The 21,982-nt window shown below is 36.9% G+C and overlaps 2 protein-coding genes across 2 annotated transcripts; both read right to left on the reverse strand.

The window, feature by feature from the left end:
- Nucleotides 1-9,822: 9,822 nt before the first annotated feature.
- On the reverse strand, nt 9,823-16,820 carry LOC148960365 (zinc finger TRAF-type-containing protein 1-B-like). Its single transcript, XM_089115834.1, has 4 exons — nt 16,462-16,820; nt 14,506-14,744; nt 11,648-11,859; nt 9,823-10,403 (listed from the first exon to the last, which is right to left on the reverse strand). The coding sequence occupies exons 1-4, from the start codon at nt 16,666-16,668 to the stop codon at nt 10,030-10,032; spliced, it is 1,032 nt and encodes a 343-aa protein (XP_088971960.1). The 5' UTR covers nt 16,669-16,820; the 3' UTR covers nt 9,823-10,029.
- Nucleotides 16,821-19,758: 2,938 nt separating this feature from the next.
- Nucleotides 19,759-21,973, reverse strand: LOC148960366 (uncharacterized). Its single transcript, XM_089115867.1, has 2 exons — nt 21,698-21,973; nt 19,759-20,671 (listed from the first exon to the last, which is right to left on the reverse strand). Exons 1-2 carry the CDS (start codon nt 21,924-21,926, stop codon nt 20,316-20,318), a joined length of 585 nt encoding a protein of 194 aa, XP_088971993.1. The 5' UTR covers nt 21,927-21,973; the 3' UTR covers nt 19,759-20,315.
- Nucleotides 21,974-21,982: the final 9 nt, after the last annotated feature.

The raw sequence follows: 21,982 nt of genomic DNA on the forward strand, positions 1-21,982 counted from the left end.
TATCGATATTAATTTTCTGCTTAATTTTTTGCTCATTATCTCTGGGTAATTTCAGAGAGAACGTTTGCTTCGGTAGATTTCATTATCTGTAGTTTAAAAGCCGGACTGACTGTTTAGAATTGCTAGTAATTGAGTTACATGCACGTACATTTGACAACTCAGTTAGTTTCAATGTGTTTTACCTGTTAACAAGCCGCTTTCATTTTTATATGCTTGGGAATTTCAAACAGTTTGCCCCAAAATATCCAGACTTTTGTTTGTGGGCTTAGATAATATTATTTTCTAATTCGAAAGTGACTCAAACAATGGGCAAATGTTTTGTGGGTTATGTAATTTGACTAGGTGGACGATCTAGTCACGGATGAATGAGCACGTGTCAATGTGTAGTCCTACTTCCATCTGAACGAGCCATTGGAATGGTGTTGGGTTAGCCCTATGGAAGCTGTGATTGGCGTGAAACATGGCAAATTGGCGTTCACGTTGTTTAACGTCAAAGTGGTTGGTGGTGGCGTGTCTAGCCAATCAGGAAGAGTAGAATAGTAAGCTGCTGCATGACGACATTGTTTACAGTGGAGGGTTAAATCTTGTCTGCAAAGCATACCCAGAATATGGGACATCAAACAGTCTCTGTTGTCTTAGTGACCAATTTGGGCTATTATCGATTGTAATTTATAGGTTGCCTATCTTGATATATAAACATTGGTAGTAAGGCTGTCTGAACAAGCAACATACATGGAAATAAGTCAAGACACCTGCTACTTTAACTCGTGAGTCCGCAAGTGTTTTATCTTGTTTCTAAATGTGATAACCAGTCGGTTGTGAAACCCCAATACGCGTTGTGGTATATCTGTTAATAATTGAAAGCTAAAGCAGTCCAAGCTTGGTGCATATCTTGAGCAGTTTCATTGTATGTTATTTGAAGTCAGCTAAATTTGAGAAAGCAAGGACTTTTGGACAAGCACGGCTTCACATTTACTTCTCGTTGGATTAGGGTTCGAATGTAACTGTGGTTTTAAAGCAGTCCAAAGATCATTTAACCAATATGCGTTTTGTGCTATGGTCAATATGACAAACTTATTCTATCGTTAATCACACTTAGCAGCAGAACTCTAGCAAATTATAGCTAAATGCAGTCCGTGACTTTACCTTGAGTGGAGCGACAAGTTATTTGGAAAACGTGTGAAAACTCTATAATGTAGAAAACTCCATAATTCTCTGCCTTATTAAAGAAGCGTCCGTGGAATTTTCAGATACCTTTTATTGCTTTGCAAGTAAATTTACATCATCAATTGCATTCTAAAGGTAAGAGTAATTACAAATCAACATGTGACGTAATGACACATCTATTAGATCCTACGTAGTCAATCGACATCATGACGTTATGCGAAGAAGAGGATTACGGAGGAACATGGCCAAATTCCTTGATGATTTTTACGAATATCATATTGGCTTTCGTTGTTATTGGCAACAGCATTGGAATCTATTTGTTGAAATCACTTAAAAATCGAAAAACCAACCAAATGATAATTATGATGAGCCTGAGCTGTGTTGATATTCTTTTGGCCATTCTATGGTTCTGTAATGAAATCATTGTGTTTGCTGGCTGCTTCTGTTGCGATATTAACTATGTTACTTGGTCTTTCCGAGCAGGTATCTACCTGGTATGGTATGCAATGATCTTCCTGATAACACTCGATCGCCTTTTAGGCTGTAATTTTCCAATCAAGCACAAAGTGTTCATCAGAACTAATTTTATCTATGCATGTTTGGTGGTCTCCTGCATCATCGCCATTTTGTTCATCGTGATTGTTTTAATTGTTAACAAAATATCACTGCGAGTATTTGTTGACCGTTTTGTCTGGTCAGTGATCGACTTTTGTTTTTTGGCACTATTTATCGCGACATATGCCTCCATTTTTTTATACCTGAAGCGCCAAAGGAAGAGTACCGTGTCCAATAGTCAGGACAAAGACCATCACAAATTCATTTACACTGTTGCAGGCTTGATAACTGCCTTTTTATTTTTCGAAATTATCCCTTCAATGGTAAAACTCTTCCATAGGAACGAGTCAAAGATACTGGACAAGACACGTACGATTTTGTACTCATTAAATCTCTTATGTGATCCTATACTTTATGTGTTTTTGCAACCAGCAGTTCGTGAGCATGGCTATACTTTGTTTCGCAGAATTTTTGCACGATTGGAATCTCCATGTGTCACCTCATTAGAGGAACAAGAGCTTGCTGCAGCGCGATTATAGAACGGGTGTTAGTGAATCGTCTTTATAACTATGCCTTTTTCTGCACTCCTGGGCGTTCCTATATAAGGTGATAGCAATAGCATGTGTTGCAGAAACTCTCGACATGGAGGTACTTAAAGCCAGGTAACAGTATTGCGTGAAGATAAAGAATTCCAGCATAACTGGATGTTATTGCCAAAAAATCTTTCGAAAACAGTTATTGCCAAAAAATAATATGTACAACTGTGACCGCTTACCATACCTTGTTACAAGACTTATATATATATATATTTCTACTAACAATTTGTTTATTAACCGATCTTTGTAATGATATTTTTGTTGTGGAAAGAAACCATCCGTTGACTTTAATGAAAGTGACTCCAAGCAATAACGACTGTTTACTTCCAATTAGTAATGACAAGAGACAAACAGTCGCATTTGAAAAATGGCATCAGCAGCATCAGCAATTACTTTTGCTGTTAAATATTTGCTTGGATTTTAGCGTTTCTTAATTTTTTCTTGAGAAATTTGTTTTCTTTTAATGCAGATCATTAACTTTTTGAGCTTAGAAACTGTTCAAGTTACTTTTTCTATTAAACTATTGGCGTCTTCTGATTATAGACATCTAATAATGACTATAGGTTTCTGCACCAGTAGATATGCACTAATTAAGATTACCATTAATTGATTTCGTAGATAGCACGAGGCAGTCAATTTGCTGCAAGTGCATTTGTTCTCATGGAACCAAGTTTTAATTAAATTTTTAGCTGTTTAGTATCTTATGCTGTTGCAATTTTTCTATTCAATTTTTCATAGAAGAATGAATAGAAAAATGCGCTTGTCATAATCCTCTCATTTATTTTCTCTAGTTTATTCTGGCTTCCTTTGCTGCTTAACATTATTCTGAATGGGCAATAGTTAAAAATGATAATAATCTTTTTTCTTTTGTCTTGTCATTTATAAAACTTATAAATATATGTCAAACTTAAATCAATCTTAAATCAATCCAATCAATCAACCAATCAATCAACCAATCAATCAATCAATCAATCAATCAATCAATCAATCAATCAATCAATCAATTTTAATCAAAATAATTAAATCAATCTCAACACTAAGAAAGTTATATTGCTATCTACTGTTATCTTGAAATCATTGTTAAAAATTTCCAGTACATCAGCTTATATGTTGTCATCAGCATAGTGACCCAATTACTAAGGTATTGAAAATGTCACATTTGAAAATATTAAAGTGAGATAGACCAAGTATGAACCCTTTTGGTACCCTTTGTCTAATATTGCCCGAGTTGCCTTAAGAGTAGGCAAGAATATCGTAATCTCTGATTTTGGGAGGTCCTTTTTCTTACATTTTTATAACCCATGAAGCAAAATTATTTGGAGGCGTTTACAGTTCGCAATATTTCCAATCATCAATTGCAACGCGGGGATTGGAAATTCTGATCGATTGTGAGTTAAAATTTGAAGGGTTCAATCGAAATAATTGAGAGAAATTATGACAAGCTAGAAGAAACATGAGATCAGCCATAGTCAATAGAAAAAACTATTGACTATGGCTCAGCCTATAGGGAACTGAAACTTCTTGTATGTAGAGGGCGAAAGAGATGAAAGTGAAGATGAGCTGGATATCTTATTTGTGGATGACAAAGGAGAACCAGGAACTGAAAATTGATATACTTTGGATATATGCTAACACCCAAACGCTACCAAGGTAAAAAGATCTTTCCACTATGAAAGTTTATCAGTGTAAAGCGAGATTTTTTTTAGCGTTTGAAAATTTTGGTAAGAAAAAACTCCCGTTTCAAAAAAATTCGGTGGGATTAATTTTCGGATGCCCTGCTTCACAGAATATAAATACAACCAAAACCTTTGGTACTTTATGTACACCTTCACCTACCACAATATTTCATCAAACTATTTTAAATATCAAATGCACTGTACACAAGATCGTTTTTAATTTCATAGCTCAAAGGAAGTCCTGTACTCTTTCTTCGGCGAGATATCAGTTAAAAACATCAATAATTTATGTGTTGTCGATTTTGTTTATCTTGCCTTCTTCTTTGAGATAGTGGTGCACCTGCTGTTAATAGCCTTCTCATGAAAAAGTTCAAAATGTTATAACGCAAGACAATATTTTAGACAAAAGAATAAACGATGGTTCACTAGGTTGCTATTTCAGCTAATTTTGTCGCTGTCAATTTGCATAGATAAGATAAAGTTTGTTGATATATCGTTCAGATTCAACTATTATTTTAACAGATATCGCTTGAATCACTAATTAGTTTTTCAAATTGCTAAGAGACCAATTGTAGTGCTGAATGGACCGGTCAATGGGCCAACCTGAGCATATAGAAGGGGCAGCTTATCTTCATATTCAACACTTTGTGTACTTCAGTCTTGTAATCTTTCGTAGAAAAGTTGTTCTCTAACAAACAGGACGTACAGGTGAAAGGTAGAGCTAAACTTCGGGTTTGTGTGGCTATCATCTAATAAAGCAGGCTGGTCCATTAGATATCGACAAAATTGTTAATCTTTAAGACCTATATAAAAAAAAGGATCAAGCCAGTTGAGAAAAGATATGCTGCTGTGGAATGATGTTTGCAAATCTTTTGCTTTGTGTTCTTCATTTCATATATTCATTTGGCGACTATGGGGACATTGACCATGTTTTTACACTAAGCGATAGTGGAGTACTTATACGGCAGCGTCACTCTACGGAGAGACATTATATTAATAGAGTCACTTTGGTGCCATGACCATATTTCTTGCAGTACACGCTATTTATACGGCATCACTTTATAAGGAACGTACATGTAGAATTCAAGAAACTTACACTTTTAGAGATAACATCCCTGGGTAACTTACCAATATAAATTCAGAGTCTTATACGAACATGCGAATAAAGACTATCTTGTATTAAAGATATCAATTACCTAAGTAATAGACATATTAATTCTTGATGGGTATTGTAATTGTACTCTTGTAAATCTTCTCTAATGCCTTCTTTGTGCTTGAAAGCGCTATTAGGGTACTTTTGTGTTACAGTGTGAACAAAAATGTCCAGAAATAAAGAACTTAACAGATAGGCCCCAAGCTAGGTTCTGGGCCTCAAGCTAGGTTCTTTAAAAAGTATGTGTGTTTTTTCGTCTTTTTGGTGAAAAGAAATCTATAGTGCGGGTTACATTCACTTCCTTGTAAACGAAGGTTTTTTGTATAATAGGATGTATCAGACCGGTCAATTGAAACCCTCTTTGAAAAACATCTGTTTGTTAAATAAAGCATTGCCAGTTTAATTTTTGTTCACAAGTAAACCAAGAAAGACAATTCATTTCAGGCTACAGTAGCAGAAGCCAATATTTGTTTTCATCTCAAAGCACAGTAAGCTATTATTTTATAATGCTTTCGTTAATCCCCAAAGGACCGGTGTTTGATTGAAAGCAACCGAAGCTACCTGTCACAGACTAAACCTTTTTGATGGGTCATGATGCGCACATGAAAGATTTATTTGTCGAATGAGTGCAGTATCGAACGAGAAGAGGATATTAGCTCAATCTTGCTGATTGTGTATACTTTAACATAGCATGACTTTAGATACTTCAGTACCCACAGCTTTATACACAACACTTGTGCTAGCTGTTTTCTTTAACAGTTTCGGGATTTACTTGCTAATATCCCTTGGAAACGAAGCAAGTATACAATCTATGATTGTCATAAGCCTCAGTGCTACTGACATCACACTCGCAATTAGCTGGATCATAGAAGAGCAAGTGGTCTATCATGGAGTGCCTACAACAAGCGTGGTATTTCATGTCATTTGGTCATTGAAAGCTGGGGTGTATCTCACCTGGTATACAATGATCTATTTGCTTACTCTCGATCGCTTTTTCGGGTGCAATTTTCCGCTGAGGCATAGGATTCTTATGTGCAGAATGATTGTCCGCAAAATTGTCATTGCTTGTTGGATTGCAGGATTCCTGATTGGCATTTTTCAATGCTTTCATCCAAGTGTGCCTTTGCGTTATGCTTACAAGCAGTATGTTTGGGCAATCTTAGATTTTACCTTCTTGGTGCTCTTTGCCGTGACCTACTTCTCAATATTCACCCGACTCATAAAATCAAGGCGAACAGTTGGTCATACAAATAAAGCAACACAAAGCAATAAATTTTTATACACCGTTTTTGGACTTCTTGTCGTCTTTATACTTTTTGAATGCATTCCGACGATCATTGTGGTGTTCTGGAGGCAAAGGACATTGCTTTTTGAGCAAATCAAAACTTGGCTGTATTCACTAAATCTCCTTTCTGACCCATTATTATACATTTTTTTACAAGCAGAAGTTCGTAACCTTGCTGGTAAAAAGATTTGTTTGAGCTGTAAATTTAGAAAGAGACGCAGGAAATACGACATCGAGGCGATTGAATGTGATGCCTTTACCATATGTAGATGACTCATTAACAGGAAGTTACGAAATCATCAATCTTCCGCAAAGACATGTTCAATGTTGAAATCAGTAGACTGGGAATCATTGGTTTTATCATAGTCATCCTTCTTGCGACTATGGTTTTGTGCTATTTTAATTTTCACTTTGAGAACCTTAATTATGTCTAGAAATAAACAATGAACAGGTAGAGCTCTTAGCGCCTGAAATTCTTTCAATGAGATTTTCCAAAGAGAACAACAACCTCATGGGTGGTCGACGAATTGGATTTCATTCACTGTTCGAAGTAAAATAACCGGGAACAGTCTTAGGCCACGTTTACATTGCTCCGGATTCCAATGAAAACGGATGAAAAAGTATCCGTTTTCAGCTTGCGCTCACACTGCTCCGCGGCAAAAACGGAGACTTTTGAAAACGCACTTTGAAAACGGAGACTTTTGAAAACGGAGACTTTCGAAAACGCAAAACGCAGTGTGAACACCGAAAACGGATACTTTTGAAAGGGATAAAAACAACAACAGCACAGCAAGATGCTTAGACCACGCTAATTTGAACAACTTCTCTTAACATGGTTGATTTACTCGAAGTTATTACACTACTTGGAGGAATATTAGTGGCAGTGACTTGATTGAAAAGTGTATTAGCAGTCGCAAGGTCTGTAAACCATTTCGTGGCGTTTTCCTTTTTTCCAGAGCGGAGCAATGTGAACGCTTCATCGTTTTCACACCGTTATCAAATGTATCTGGAGCATTGTGAACAGGTAAAACGGGTCGATATGAAAACGAATAAAATCGAATACGGAGCAATGTGAACATAGCCTGAGCAATGTCAATAATAAAATCGAAGATATAGCAAAATGATGTCATTTTCTACGTCAAATTGCCGTAAGATATTATATACCTTCTACAGATTACGGTGTAAAGAGGGCAATATATTTTTTAAGCGTGTCACGTATTTTAAGATGGAGAAGTTAAGAATTAAATACAGTCTGCGTCATATCATATCATATCATATCATATCATATCATATCATATCATATCATATCATATCATATCATATCATATCATATCATATCATATCATATCATATCATATCATATCATATCATATCATATCATATATCATATCATATATCATATCATATATCATATCATATATCATATCATATCATATCATATCATATCATATCATATCATATCATATCATATCATATCATATCATATCATATCATATCATATCATATCATATCATATCATATCATATCATATCATATCATATCATATCATATCATATCATATCATATCATATCATATCATATCATATCATATCATATCATATCATATCATATCATATACATTACTTCAGGGCCCACGCCACCGGGTGGGCCGGAATGGCCATGGCCTCCCCCCCTCCACTTTTTTGTGAAGCAGATAATTGCAAAGCTACAATCAAAGGTGGAAGTAGCCTTGGCCTCCCAATTTCATAAGCCTTGGCCCCCCCCCCCAATTTCAAATTCGCGGCGTGGGCCCTGTATTTGTTACAGCAGGTTAAATGTAAGGCAACCAAAGGTTGATGTGGACCTGCAAAACAAAATAAATTCTAATTACAAACAAAGTAAAAGCCCTAGAAATTATCAAACCACTTAAAATGCTGCGTGGGTAAATGCAAGAGAGGGGTTGCCCCTTGGCAAGTTAAAAATCTGTCTGGCAGCTCTTGAATGAACTGTCTCAAGTTTGTGAAACAAAGCTATTGAGCAGTTTCCCCAGGCTGATATACAATAAGTGATCCCTGAAATGATTTTTTTGTAATAAATTTCTTCAAGGACATTTGTTGTTGTTGGTAAGAACTTCATCCTCTTTAATGGTCCTAGCATATGATTTGATGAAAACGTTTTACAAGTTGTACTTATGTGCTTGACCCAAGTTAATTTATTATCAATGGTAATGCCAAGGTATTTGACAGAATCAACAATACTGATCAGGGCCTGCGCCACTGGGGGGGCCGGGGTAGCCATGGCCCCCCAACCTTTTTGCAAAGCAAGTAGTTTTAAAGCTGCAGTAAAAGGGGTAAGAAGCCGTGGCCCCCTACATTTTAGCCTTGGCCCCTCCCCCATAACCAAGCTCGTGGCGCGAGCTTTGCTGATGTAGTTTTCCCCGTAATAGGATCAATTTTTTAATTGAGATTCTTTATCAAACTGAGGTGACCATAAACACGTTTCAGTGAGGATTGATAGGCCCTCCAAAACCCACCTGTTTCTTTGAATTTTTCCCATTTGGCAGTTATCGCGTACCATGAAGAAAAACATTTTTACATGCGTGAATATGAAGTTATCATTCTATTGCGTGGTTATCATTCTATTGAAGAAGCAAGAGCCATTTACACCTTACAGGAAGCGAAACCCGCGAAATTGATGTCTATTTGTATTTCACGTCGTCGAAAACTGGCACAAGTAATATCTGCTGGAAAAGACTGCAAAGCATGAAGCTGCTTAAGTGCGTGGATAACGAGGCATGATTATGATTTTATTGACACCTGTTGTCAGGTCAAGGGACTGAAGCATGCAATGCAGTGTAGTGAATATGCTATACACAGTTGACTCTATTAACATCTAGAATTGCGAAACCGCTATTTAATTGAATTCAATTTGCAGTGACGAGATGCTTTAAAACATATTGATGATAAAAATGTAATCCAACAGGTGTATAATGACCAACATTTCTCGCGATCAGATAATTCTGGAAGCGCGTATGAAAGCATTATGCCGGCCATTTATTCTATGACGTTATACCCGCTATTTGACGCCAATAGTCTCAGGTGTGTCTAAAAAGGATAACCTTTCAAAATCACACTTTTTGAAATTATCAAACTTGTATGGGAGATGAATCATGCCCGTCTTCCAGACATGCACTAGCCCCCGTTTCGGGGTCATTGCACATGCGCATTATCACTTGAAGCCCTGGCAGGAAGTTCTGTGTGGTCACAGACAGAACAACTGTGCGAATTCTGTTATCAATGCGCATGTGCTATGACCCCGCAACACTGATTGGTTTAAGACTGATAGTTTCGTCTCCCGAACAAAAACTAGGGTAGGTAGTGGTAGAGGTAAGAGACAGCCAAAAATATAACATTTTACACACAACTGAAATAATTTGATGAGTACAGAGATTTACAATGGTTTTGTCTGCGACAAAAATTCAAGACTAGATTGTTGGAAATTCAACAACAGAAGAGCAAAAAATTGCTATAAACACAAATATATGCAGTGATGTTAAAATTTGTTACAAATATAAATATATATGGCTTGAAATATATTTTAGCATTTTAGCAAAATGTATTATTTGCCAATCAAAAACAACAGAAGTCTTAAATTTATCGTTTTTGAGCTTAGGAGTTTGTTGCAGTCCGACGGAGTTTTTAATGCAATAGGGTGAAAGACACTTTCGCGATGGTCCTCCTGAAACTCAAACCTCTGAAGTTCAGGAACAATATCCATGTCGCCAAATGGTCCTTTAACAGCGAAATATTTCAATTCAAGATTGCATTTATTCCTGCAGACCAGTTGATAAGCGAATTTCCTCTCGATGCTTTTCTCGTCACCTTGAATCTTTGCCTTGATGATCCAAGTTTGGTCAAATGCACTGAAACGGTTTGATTCGTAAAATAATTTTGGAATGAAGTCATCGGTTCGACTCGGTGAAAGCTGCAAGTCTAAAACAGAACAAGATGATAATTGTTGTCAACCAGAATGTTTTATATTTTTTCTCAACGTAGCTGATATTCACGTAGCTAAACGAAATATTATTTATTCAACTATAACGGCTCAAAGTTTTTTCTTAGTCTATTCGTATGCAGATATTTTTGAATCTGCAATCTTTTCTTCTGGGGATCTGTCTAAACGTCTTCCTCGAATACGCTATCGTATCCGCAAATTTTCGATATCGCTCTACAGAGTGGAAATTTTTGAATGCGCTACAAATCCGGTTACGTGTGAACGCTCCAATTCGGATATTTTTAATATGACGACGTAATACTAGCTCACATGCCTGATGGCGCATGCCTGATGGTGCATGCCTGATGGTGCATGCTCTACAGAAAATGTTCACTGAGAAGCTCTTAAGTCTAGGACGGATTTGACTACACTATGCGGGGACACGTGCGGTATCTATATCCGTGTGGACGAGATCTTGGATGATGGTATATCTGTAGCACAAATTTGAGGCAGTAGCCATGAGGAGGTGACTAGCAGCTGCCGAAAAGTGGTTTCTTAGCCGAATGCTAAAAATATATTCTGTTACAATGATAAGAAATAAAGTAGGAGTACAAAGCGCTCAGACAAGCTGGCAGCTCTTAGCGAGAGTTCAGCTTCTTTGAGCTTGTGAGAAGATGAAGCTTCTTAGATTTGTGCAATGAAGCTGAACATCTGGGCAGTGAATTCCATGGTAAAATTGCCAGGGTCGAGGGCAAGATAGATAGAGTTATAAAACGAGACACGATAGTGAAGCATCTTGCAAAACACGAGGGTATGTCAGCAGTAGAGCAGACACGGCTCTCGATCGAAGAGAAGCATGAAATAGAGTAACAGAACATCAAAATCTGAGGAGACAACTTTCGACAACAATACATCTAAATGAAAACTATTGAGTGTGTAGGAAGAACGGAAACCTCTTTGTCGGATGATCCTCAAAAAACAAAGGTCGTGTAATGATTAAGGTCAGCAGAAATCTACATCCAGATGCGCATCGAAAATAAAGCGAAAGGGAAGAATGGCGAACAGTTGGACCTACATACGAAACAGTAAAATGCGTTAAAATGATATGAATAGAATAAGCAGTCGGTATTCATCAATTCTATTTTATAAAAATCTTTGTGATAAGACTTAACTTTGAACCATAATAAAACAATAAAATATTAAGATTTAGATTCATATAAAATATCATGTGAATTTTTCTAACCACAAATTGATATTTTTTCACAAGACATCATTTGCACCAACAGTTTTTGATGAGACATGGCCTCATTCAGCTTCTCGAAATGCGATACGACAGACGTAATCAGCTCGGAACCAGTTTTCTTGGGAAAATCACAAACATTCTCGTGCTCTTCTTGTTTGGCCTTAGGCCCTTCCCAACAGCAGCCTAGAACAGCATACTTGCAATTCGAGATCCTAAAAGCAACCGTACATGAATAATGAGGCTGTTATTCATAATGTTCTGTCAACGTACATCTAAACATGAATACCAGAATTAATTAAATACAACTTCAATACGTCTACGAATACACCCTGGGGGAAATAACCCACCCACCCGCTTAATGTTACAAGATAACTAAATAGAATATACTTGCTTCACTACTGTACCTGGTACACTCTTTGTTGCCCTAGAGAAACGGTGTCTAATTCTCCAGCGCTGTAGGTCCTGATATGGATGAAACAATCAAGGAGACATTAATACGAATAGTGTGATATTTTAAGGCAAAGAAAAAGGAGAAATTTACAAGTAATTTTTATTCATCTGCAACTAGGAATTGATCGGGGAACACTTCTCTCAAAACTCTATGGATAGAAACTATAGCAAGTACTTTTGAGCACAGAAATGTATTTCTTAATTTCCGATTGAAAGCTTTTTAGGGGTCTCTCAAGATCAGAAATAAAAACCAAAAACTTCAATGTAAAAGATGGTGGTAAAGGAAAATTCGTGAAACTTTTTCGGCGATAATTTTTTCGTGAATAAATTTTTTGTGAAACATGAATAAAAACATTCTCGATTCCATGAAATAAGAGAAAGCAAAGATCTTTGATATGAAACGGCAAATTCAATATTTTCATGGTTATGATTCCCCTTTACCACCCTCTACCATTCGCAATGTTATATTTCGAATATAAAAGCACAAATTAATGTTTTCTTAAATTCAGTGAATATGCTTCCGCCACTGTTTTGCTTGAACATTCGGACGTGGCTAGAGCATCAAACCCTTCGAAAAACTTTATGGCAACATTTGTGAAGCCTTATCACATCGAGCCTTGCCAGTATTTTCCGAAAATGATCAATTTTGTTGCCAAGCAAATAAGAAATAGTACAATCAGATGAACACGCATATGGAGTCTTTATATGAATAGTCTAATATATTTTTTATCAGTGTTTAGTTATTAGTGAAGACATTCCGAATCTTCCTTTTGCAAAATCTTTTTTACAAAAAAGCGTATAAGTGCTAGGAACTGTGTATTTCTAGAAACAGAAGTATGCACTTGCATAGTTTCCATCATTTCATAGAAATAGTAAAATGTACACATCTTCTCTTTCTTTGAAATATAAATTTAAAAACTTAGAGCAAACTTTACTTTAAATTACATGAATCTTAGTTTTAAATGAAAAATGAATATCAGCCCATCAGATTTCACTCTGCACGATTTAGTGATGACAATTCTAAGCACCCTTTGAGATAGCCAATTTAACACAGCATGTACACCCCCCCCCCCCCGAAATTGAAAGTTGGAGTGCACACGTTAAACAGGGTCAAAAACTGTTTGTCCAGGATTGTAGTAGACCAATGCCTTTGCCAACCTGGGCAGGGTTGGCTTAACAGGTTTATCAGCCATTTACTTATTAAAGTATTTAAGCACAAAATTGAAACCTAGAGGTTGATGCTGAAAGGGTTTGAGAGGGCTCTTCTCTCACCAAGTGTTGCTGCCAATTATTAACCACAAAATTAGAATAAAGGAAAGTACAAAAAAATACCACAGTTGTTGATAAATTTCAATATTCTTATCCATAAAGCATACAAATGTGATAGAATACATTGGTTATAGAATACATTTCAGCAACTGGGTCTATGCGAAATACAATAATTGAAAATTCTGGTTAAAGCTGAAAAGAACTAGAAGGACAAGCTGCCAACAGTTAATAAACTGACATAACATCAAATAGTCAACTATGGCCAAGCACAGTTTAAAACATTGAAACAGGATTCTGTTTGTTTCTGAATTCTGTTTTTGCAGGTACACTGTCTTCAATAATGGCAAAGGACATTTTCTAAAGATAAATTAACTGAAGTGCAAAATTCATTATAATTTGTTGTAACCCCTCCCATTCTTAAATGGGCAACAGGTCCTCTGTGGCATTAATCTAAGGCTTAATGGAAAAACAAGGAACACCTGAGATATTAAAACGAAAAAAAAATTATATGTGCCAATACAGGGGCGGATCCAGAGCAAACTTGAAGGGGGGGGCAGTTGGTAGCGGGGGCGCTGAAAATTTTTCAAAAATTGATGATGAGAGAATGCTGTATACAACAACTTTAGATCCATTTTTCTGAATAAACAACATATCTTTTAAGTAATCCTTGAAGCAAATTAACCTATTGGTCTCACAAACTTTTTCACTTGATTCTCATTCTTCAAAAGGGGTGCACAATTTCCAAAAAAGGGGCACCATACTTGCTTCAACTCGTGGAGGGAGGGGCAACTGTCCCTAGTTGCCCCCCTTTAATCTGCCACTGTGCCAATATTTTGTGCAGGAAAGCCTTACAGCTAAAAATCAATGTATGTACAATAGATTTCCAATTTTCAAAAGTTTCATTTGATTGGCAGGTGGTGAAGGTATTGTGCTGCTGCTGTTGACTTTACACCTGTTGTTGACAATTAGACTGACAAATAATTGTGTAAATCAACAATATCTCTCAGGAACTTACCTTTACCAGCCTGAAAAATCCTAGTTTTCACTAAGAACTGAAAGAAAAACTTTTTCAACTGTAATAGATATTGAATACCTTGTAAAAATTTGATCGACTGAAAAGAAATAAAACAAGAATGTACCTTTGAAGGCATTGCTCATTTTCATGCCAACGAATCTGACTTCTTGAAAACTCTGTGTGACAGAAGTGACATTCAATAGGCATCTCTAATACTGCATTTTCAACAGCCAAATTTCGTGAGCATATTTTGTGGCTGATCTCAATACGGCAGCTAGGGCAGGTGGCAGGCTCATTTTTCAACCTCGCATCAGCAAGCACGTGGCTCAAGCATCCACTGCAACTGAGATGGCCATTTGGGCACTGCATAAAATAAAAACCTAAAATATATTTCAGAACTAGCTTTTCATGTATCTGAAGATAATTGTGGTACTTTACTCTCTTTACTGTTACTGACCTATGTAAACAATGTTTGAACACTTTAATTGTGTTTTGATCCACAACATTCCACCACAAACGATTTCAGGCTCACCTTATGCATAATGTCTTAACATACAGTTGCAAATACTATGACAAGCAGCTTTTTAATTTCAACAAGAAATGAAAACTAAGCTGTATGCAGCTGTAGCCAAAGGAAAAAATTGATGGGAAATAAATAAGGCTGATGATGACATCTTTACATTACATATTCAAACAAATCATATTAAAAAGAATTCAAAGCTCCAGATGGCAACTTGTGAACCTCATTATTGCAATGGTTTTTTTTGAAAGCCTAAACAAGTTAAAAATTAATAGCAAATGATAGAAAGTTATCTTGTTTTGGTGTGATATCAAACATATGGCTTGTTCCTTTAAGTCAAGAAACAGAAATTCTTTTTATAGAGGAAAAGGATACTTATTGATCTTTCATTGCTGAAATTTTCAAAAATATATCAAAACGTTCATGCAGTTTAAACATTATTTCACAGAAAACAACTTTTTTCTGTTGAATCAAAAAGCAAAAATGGCAACTATGGCCAAAAATATGTCTAGAGCTTAAAAATCAGATCACTCTGAATTTATTTAAGTTAGCATTGAGATGGCATTTAAAATTGGATTAATTTTTCTTCTTTTTTTCTTTTTTCTTTGTTGTGGCGTGTGGTGAGTTTTCTGGGACAAAGTTGATTCATTAATTCATTAATCTATTGTTATTTTCATTATTTTGTACTGTCTATGTTTAGCCATATAGGGACTGATCACTCAACCTGCAAACATCATATCCAGGTTAGTCATATACCCACTCCAGTGAACAGTTGTTTCCATGTTCAGTTATTTTGAAATTTGTTTGCAAGTTTAGTGACCAGAACCTCATCAGTGCGATGCTCTTTACGGGCTTTACTGATTATTGTGATAGATGTAGATGTATCCCAGCCCCTGACAGTAACCCTAGGATCCAGTTCTAATCTCACCACATCTGGTAACTCAAGGAGCATAAAAAATAGTCGAAAATATGGATAAAGACACCGCAGCTTGCTCTACCGAAACCTATAACCAAGACTCAAAAACAATAATGTGAAATTCAAAGCATTCTTGCAACTCAAATTGAAAACAGATCCTGCCTCAATTTGCGGGTCACGCGACACCTTCACAAAGCAAATCATTTAAGCGTGAAGAGGGCCACCGAAATCACAAAATGACAGCCAAATTTTTCACCCTACAAGGTCAAGTGTTGAAATAATTGATCTTTCATTGTTGATACATTGCTGTACCCTTGTAAAAAGAGAAAACTTGAAGGTCAGCCTGACGCGTATCAGCGAAAGGAAGGTTTTCTTTCGTTTTGAAACTTCATTGGCACCGAAAAATTAGTTGCAAACTACCGATGTTGCTTTTAAACTGACGCCTCTGACTAAAAAAACACTTCACTTGCCAAAGGCTCCAGCAAGCAAAAACAAACTAATTTCATCATGCGTACATGTGCCTAATAATGTTTTGGTACAAGGCTGTTACATCACTATGAAGCAAATCTGCCACCCGTAAAAACAATTGAAAAACTGCTAGAAATGAAAAGCAAGAATTAAAAAGGAGCTAGTTTTATAATTACCTGATATGTGGATCCTGAGGGCAAATCAAGGCACACCGAGCAAGAAAGAACACGTAACAATCTTGTCTCGAGGTCACTTGTACTTCTCGCTTGGCTGTAATCTTGGGCTTTTCTTCGCTTGAAGGGCGGCTGATCGTCACTGACGCCGATCGTTTGGCAAGCGGAGCTCTCACCCTCTGGCGTTATCGACTCTTCAACATCTGCCATCACTTTGAAAAAAATTCGCTTTAGTTTGAAAGATGCAGTTCACAGCTCTTTCCTTTTGCGATGCAGTTCTAATACTAAGTTGCTGCTTCAAATCAGGTTACCTCCCATCAGCTGACAAAAAATTACCACAGATCGTTTGTTTATGATGACGAAATGTTTTGGCAACCTCGTTTGCATAATTCTTGCAGGTTGGCAGCTCCTCCGCAAATGGCCGTAGCGAGCGCTCTCAATCAAATAAGCTCCCACTCAGGGGCGGACTGGCTAATTTTTTTGGCCTGGGGAAATTTTTATCAAACCGGCCCACAATAATAGCAAATAAAAAACTCCTCGGAAAATGCAAGTAAATGTTAGTCTGTAAGGAAAACAAGTTTTTAAATTCAGTAACTTTGTGCATGGATGAATGCTGGTTAACAGAATATGGTTAACAGAACATGTTAAATATGTCATTTGCTGACAAAAGAGTAAATAAACAAAAATTTTAACTCATTGGTTTGACTTTGTTTCTAAATACAGGATCTTATATGTTGATAATGTGATCGTTCTGGATTTCATCTAACAGGTGTTTTTCTAAAAACATTAACATGAAGGACTCCAGGTTTGGCTGCAAAAAATGACCACGTAATCTGTTCTTTATATATTTAAAGTGGAAAAGCTTCTATCACACTCCACTTGTGACAAATAATTTTCTAATCCTCCGGAAAACCACAATGATTTTCAGCAACCCAAGAATATCAATTTATCAATTTCTGACCCCAAAAATAAAACATGGGGACCCCTGTTGAAACTTTACCGTGTAGCACCACACCCCTGTTGGGCGGGGGGTCCATTTGACTTATGATAGTATAGGCCTAATAAATCTGCCATAACTTATATGAGTTTATTGAAAGGAGCAAGAGCAAGACCCTGCTGTTTTTTGGGAAGTTTGTGGCTTTTGCTTGATAAGAAAAGCTTTGTATCGTAGCTGAATCCTTTTTTAAGTCTCGCAGCTTTTCCTCAGGAAATTTCTGTGCACCACCTTTGGTTGGGGTCTTCTTGCTTTTCCCTTGTTCTACGTATGTCCTCTTCATTGCTTCTCATCACAGAGCAAATCGCTTAGTGAACTCTAATTTTTGTACTTTTAAATTTATTGCATTTAGCAAAAGCTTGTGCTTAGGCAAAACACGACCAGCTTCAAGCAAAAGCCAAGTAAAAAGACATCAGGGCCGGTTTAAATCTTATGTATCGCATTGAAACAGGGGTTTTACAGTAAAGTATGTCGCCAAAAAGGAAATACCGTCAAGAGAAAATATAACAAGATGTCAATAACATGTTTCCTGAAGAAGTGTGTCTGGGCTGCGGTGACAATAATGAATTCATAATTTTGATGGTTTTGGAGTACTCGCGTGTATATTTATTCTTTCCCACAAAGTTTCTGAAAATTCATAGCAAGCAGATCAACGCGTGGGTATACTTTTTTGCTTCGCATTCACTTTCTAAGCTAATTTTTTTTGCACTTTTATCAGCCGGCCCTTAAACCGACCGACCCTTCGGGCGATCGCCCGAATAGCCCGACCAGCCAGTCCGCCCCTGCTCCCACTCTTGAAGAAAATTTTTTAATAAGCCCCTACACTCCTAAAATGCTATTTTTCCCCTTTAATAAGCCCCCATGGGAACTAAATCGAAATAAAACAGAAAATATACCATTAGTGTTAGCGATTAATAATACATACCGTGATTTATTTATTCATATAATTATTTGAATTAGGCAAAAAATTAAAAAAACTGTAATCAACGAGGAATTGGCGGAGAATACACCGAAGACAACCAATATTGCTGAAAAAAATTATCTTTAGTACTTTGAATTAAACTTTATTTGATATTTAAGAAAGCTACTAGGTAGAATTATAAATGAACTTGCGAAAGAGCTACATTTCGAGCTATTTGTAAACTTCGAGACAAGACCCTCTGAATTAGGCACCATCCAAAAACTTCTTGAATTGATTACACCCAGAAGCCTTATTGGAGGATATACCGTGTTACCCATATGTCAATTTTTTCTTTGGTATAGAGATTGAGTGTCTATCTCAAAACGAAATTGTAGCCTCGTTTTTTCTTTTTATGGAAAGAAATCTGAAGAGAGCGTAACAACGCAACGATTTTGTTTACTGCAACAGTTTCGGCGTGGGAAATTTTCTCGTGTCAAGGCTCTTTGGCTTTAAAATAATTCACCTTGCCATTCGCCGACAAGAGTTGGTCTTGAGCTTGCTGTATCACCTTCTAGATGAATGCAATATGTGTATATTTTATCGCCGCAATTTTGATACACAATGACACTTAAGAACAACAGAAGCAGTAGCAAACACTTTCTGCGCGATAGAGGAGAGGTTAATAGTGCGACAAAGGCGCTTTTACTGCAACACCCATCTAAAAGCCAAATGTGTCGCGCAGGAAACTTATCAAGTTAACATATTTTAAAATAACAGTCTATAATATCAGTCTATATATCTGACCAAAGCCTAATCATTGGAAGCATCTTTTTAATACAATTTTTCAGCCTACTGTAGAGACGCGTATGTGTCTATCAGTTCTCTGATGGTACAGAAAACTTACTATATAAGCCATTAATACTACGATTGAACTTTTCCATTCGAAAAAAAATTCGATAAAAATATGACAGATGTACAACATAAAGACGTTTCATTCAGTCGGAGCATGTAGTCCAACAGTTTTTCCCACAAGAATTTTTTTCAGTGCAACTTAGATCTTTAAATTCAAATTCTCGCATTTCCTTGCGCTTTTGGCATCAGCCAATTTGTGATTTTGAAGCCATCTTGAAACAGATTTTTTCGACTTCCATAGGAGAACAAGAGGTCTATTGATGCTGTTGAACATAAGTAAAGAAAGATTATCTACACTTAAAATCGCACAAATTACGGTACAGGTTAGACTTATCTGTGAAAAGCTACTTTCGGCTTCAGCACTGCTCACAGGCATTAACTGGACAAATCATCTCAGAGGTCTTTCCGCTATGATTGTTGGAACAGTTATGGGGTCGCTGAAATTATACGGTAAGCAGCAATCAGATTATAGGCAACAATGCAAAAGCTGATGCAAAGTGTCATGACGTCTTAGTCTCCCATTAAGCTACATAAGTATATATATTAACTATATAAGCATACATTAGAAACTGAATGCAATGAAAAATGCAAAGCCAAAAAATTAATTGCAACTGCCAAAGGAGGCTGCCGATGGCAGAGGGTAGCAAGAGGCCTTCTAAGGTGATTTTCTTTTACATTCAAATTTGGTCCATTTATTTAAACAGCCAAAAAATGAAAATGCAGAGGCATATATAGAGAGAAAGTAGAGAGGGGTTGACCCCCAAGAGCTCCTCTTTTACACCACTGGTTATGACCATTTACAGGAGCAGTTTCTTGCAGGAAATGGTATCAAACAATTTAAAAGGACTTCTCACACTGGATATGATTTGGATATGATTAAAGTGGATTCTATAAATCTGATTCTTTGCTGAGTACACTTATTTTATCAGATACTTAGTATCTAAACAGTCTTTACATACCTATTGCTAACATGCCTTAAGTGTAAAATGTACAATGCTATATGATATTGGGTCTCAATAGAAAGTATTTTGAGCAGGATCAAGTACTCTTTTATGCTGCAAGTCCTTTTCCAAGTGCCAAAACACCCATGGAAAGTGCATAATGAAACCAATCAACATTGGCTAGCCCCAACAGGCCATGTCCCCTAGTGCCAATCACTAAGCCACCAATGATGAAGGCAAGACTCCCAAACACTCCATAAAAATTGATTCCCTTCTTTGAAAAGAATAAGGAAATGATTAAGATAGAGAGTACAGCCAATGTGCTACTGAATTCTCTTATAAAGCTCTTTGTGCAAAGTCCAGATGCATGCAGAACAGGTCCAGCAACACTTGTGATCAAATATGCAGTTTGAAGATACTTTATCCCCCCTTGCATACAATAGCTGCTTGCAAGAAGTGGAAGACCTGTTAAAGAATAGAGAGAAGAAAATAAATTTAAAAAAGGTTTTGCATAATTCAGTTGCTACTGACTACCAAAAAGTGCTTTTAATCAAAATTGAAGCAACATTACAGAAGGAAACCAAAATATTGTCTCACCCATCCCTGGGTGATCATCAAAAATATTGTTTCACCCATCCTTGGGATTTGTTTCCCTCAGTAGTTTTGCTTCAATTTTGATGAAGGCACTAATAGCAGCAAAATGAAGCAAAAATTACTTAATTTATTTTCTTACGCAATCCCTTGTTCCGGTGTTTCAAACCCCTTACACATATGGTTAGGGATGACACTTTAGATGCAATGCAGACTATCAGTAAACATTAGGAGAAAAACACTAGGCAGAAACATGTCAGAAGTCTAGGGTCAGGATCCAGCATGGAATCTGTGTGGCTTAGGCATGAAATATCAGACATGGACGAAAAATGTTATATTTCTACTGTTGTTTGGCGCATATTCGGTGTGAGCTTTACATGGATGTCACCTTGGGTCAGGGTGGCAACAGATCCCAGACTGGAAACGCCTGACTGCACGACTGCGCGCCTGAAATCAAGCACTTCTAAGAAATTTTTATTGTTATTAATGTGAAATGTATTCAAATAGGGACTTTGCGCGGTCAAAATGCAAAAGTGCGTGGATGGAAAATGTGAGTGCGCTGGCAATATATCGCAAGCGCGCGACAAAGTTTCCAATCTGGAACAGGTCAAAGGGCCAGTGGTTCCAATCCCTGACATGACAAAACTTTGACTCAGAGCACTGCACTATGGTATCTATCCGCAGGCATCTCTCTTATAAAATCGCACATGTTGACAGGGTTTTGGTCAGCCTCAGTGTGTTTACGAGGTACGCTTGTCGCTAAGTGCATTAGTACCCCCTTTATTTAGTAATCTTCCCACCCTAAAAGCTTTCTTTGGCATCTCAGTCTGGCATGCAAATTTTGATAAATTTAAAATTTACTGAATAAAGCAACACGCATGGAAAAATTCCAAGAATTACCTATTGCTGATCCTAGAAAAGAAAAGTACTCGTGAAGCTTTAGAACGGCATGTTGCTGTTGAGGAAAAGCAACTGCAAAGCGAAAGCAACCAAGCCCGCTAGCAAGTGCCAACGTAAAGAATCCAAAAACTGTTGACGTATAACCGTCATTTGCTACCTTAAAGCCAGCAACTGAAGCAACACAGAGTACTAAATCTGAAAATGCAGTTAAAATTGCCCTCTCCTCCATGACTTTCACGTGCAGTGCTTACAACAAAAACTCCATAATACATTTGTCTCGTTTTC

This window comes from Rhopilema esculentum, chromosome 4 (assembly GCF_057945365.1).
Source record: "Rhopilema esculentum isolate cy_ngs chromosome 4, ASM5794536v1, whole genome shotgun sequence".
Lineage (NCBI taxonomy): Eukaryota > Metazoa > Cnidaria > Scyphozoa > Rhizostomeae > Rhizostomatidae > Rhopilema > Rhopilema esculentum.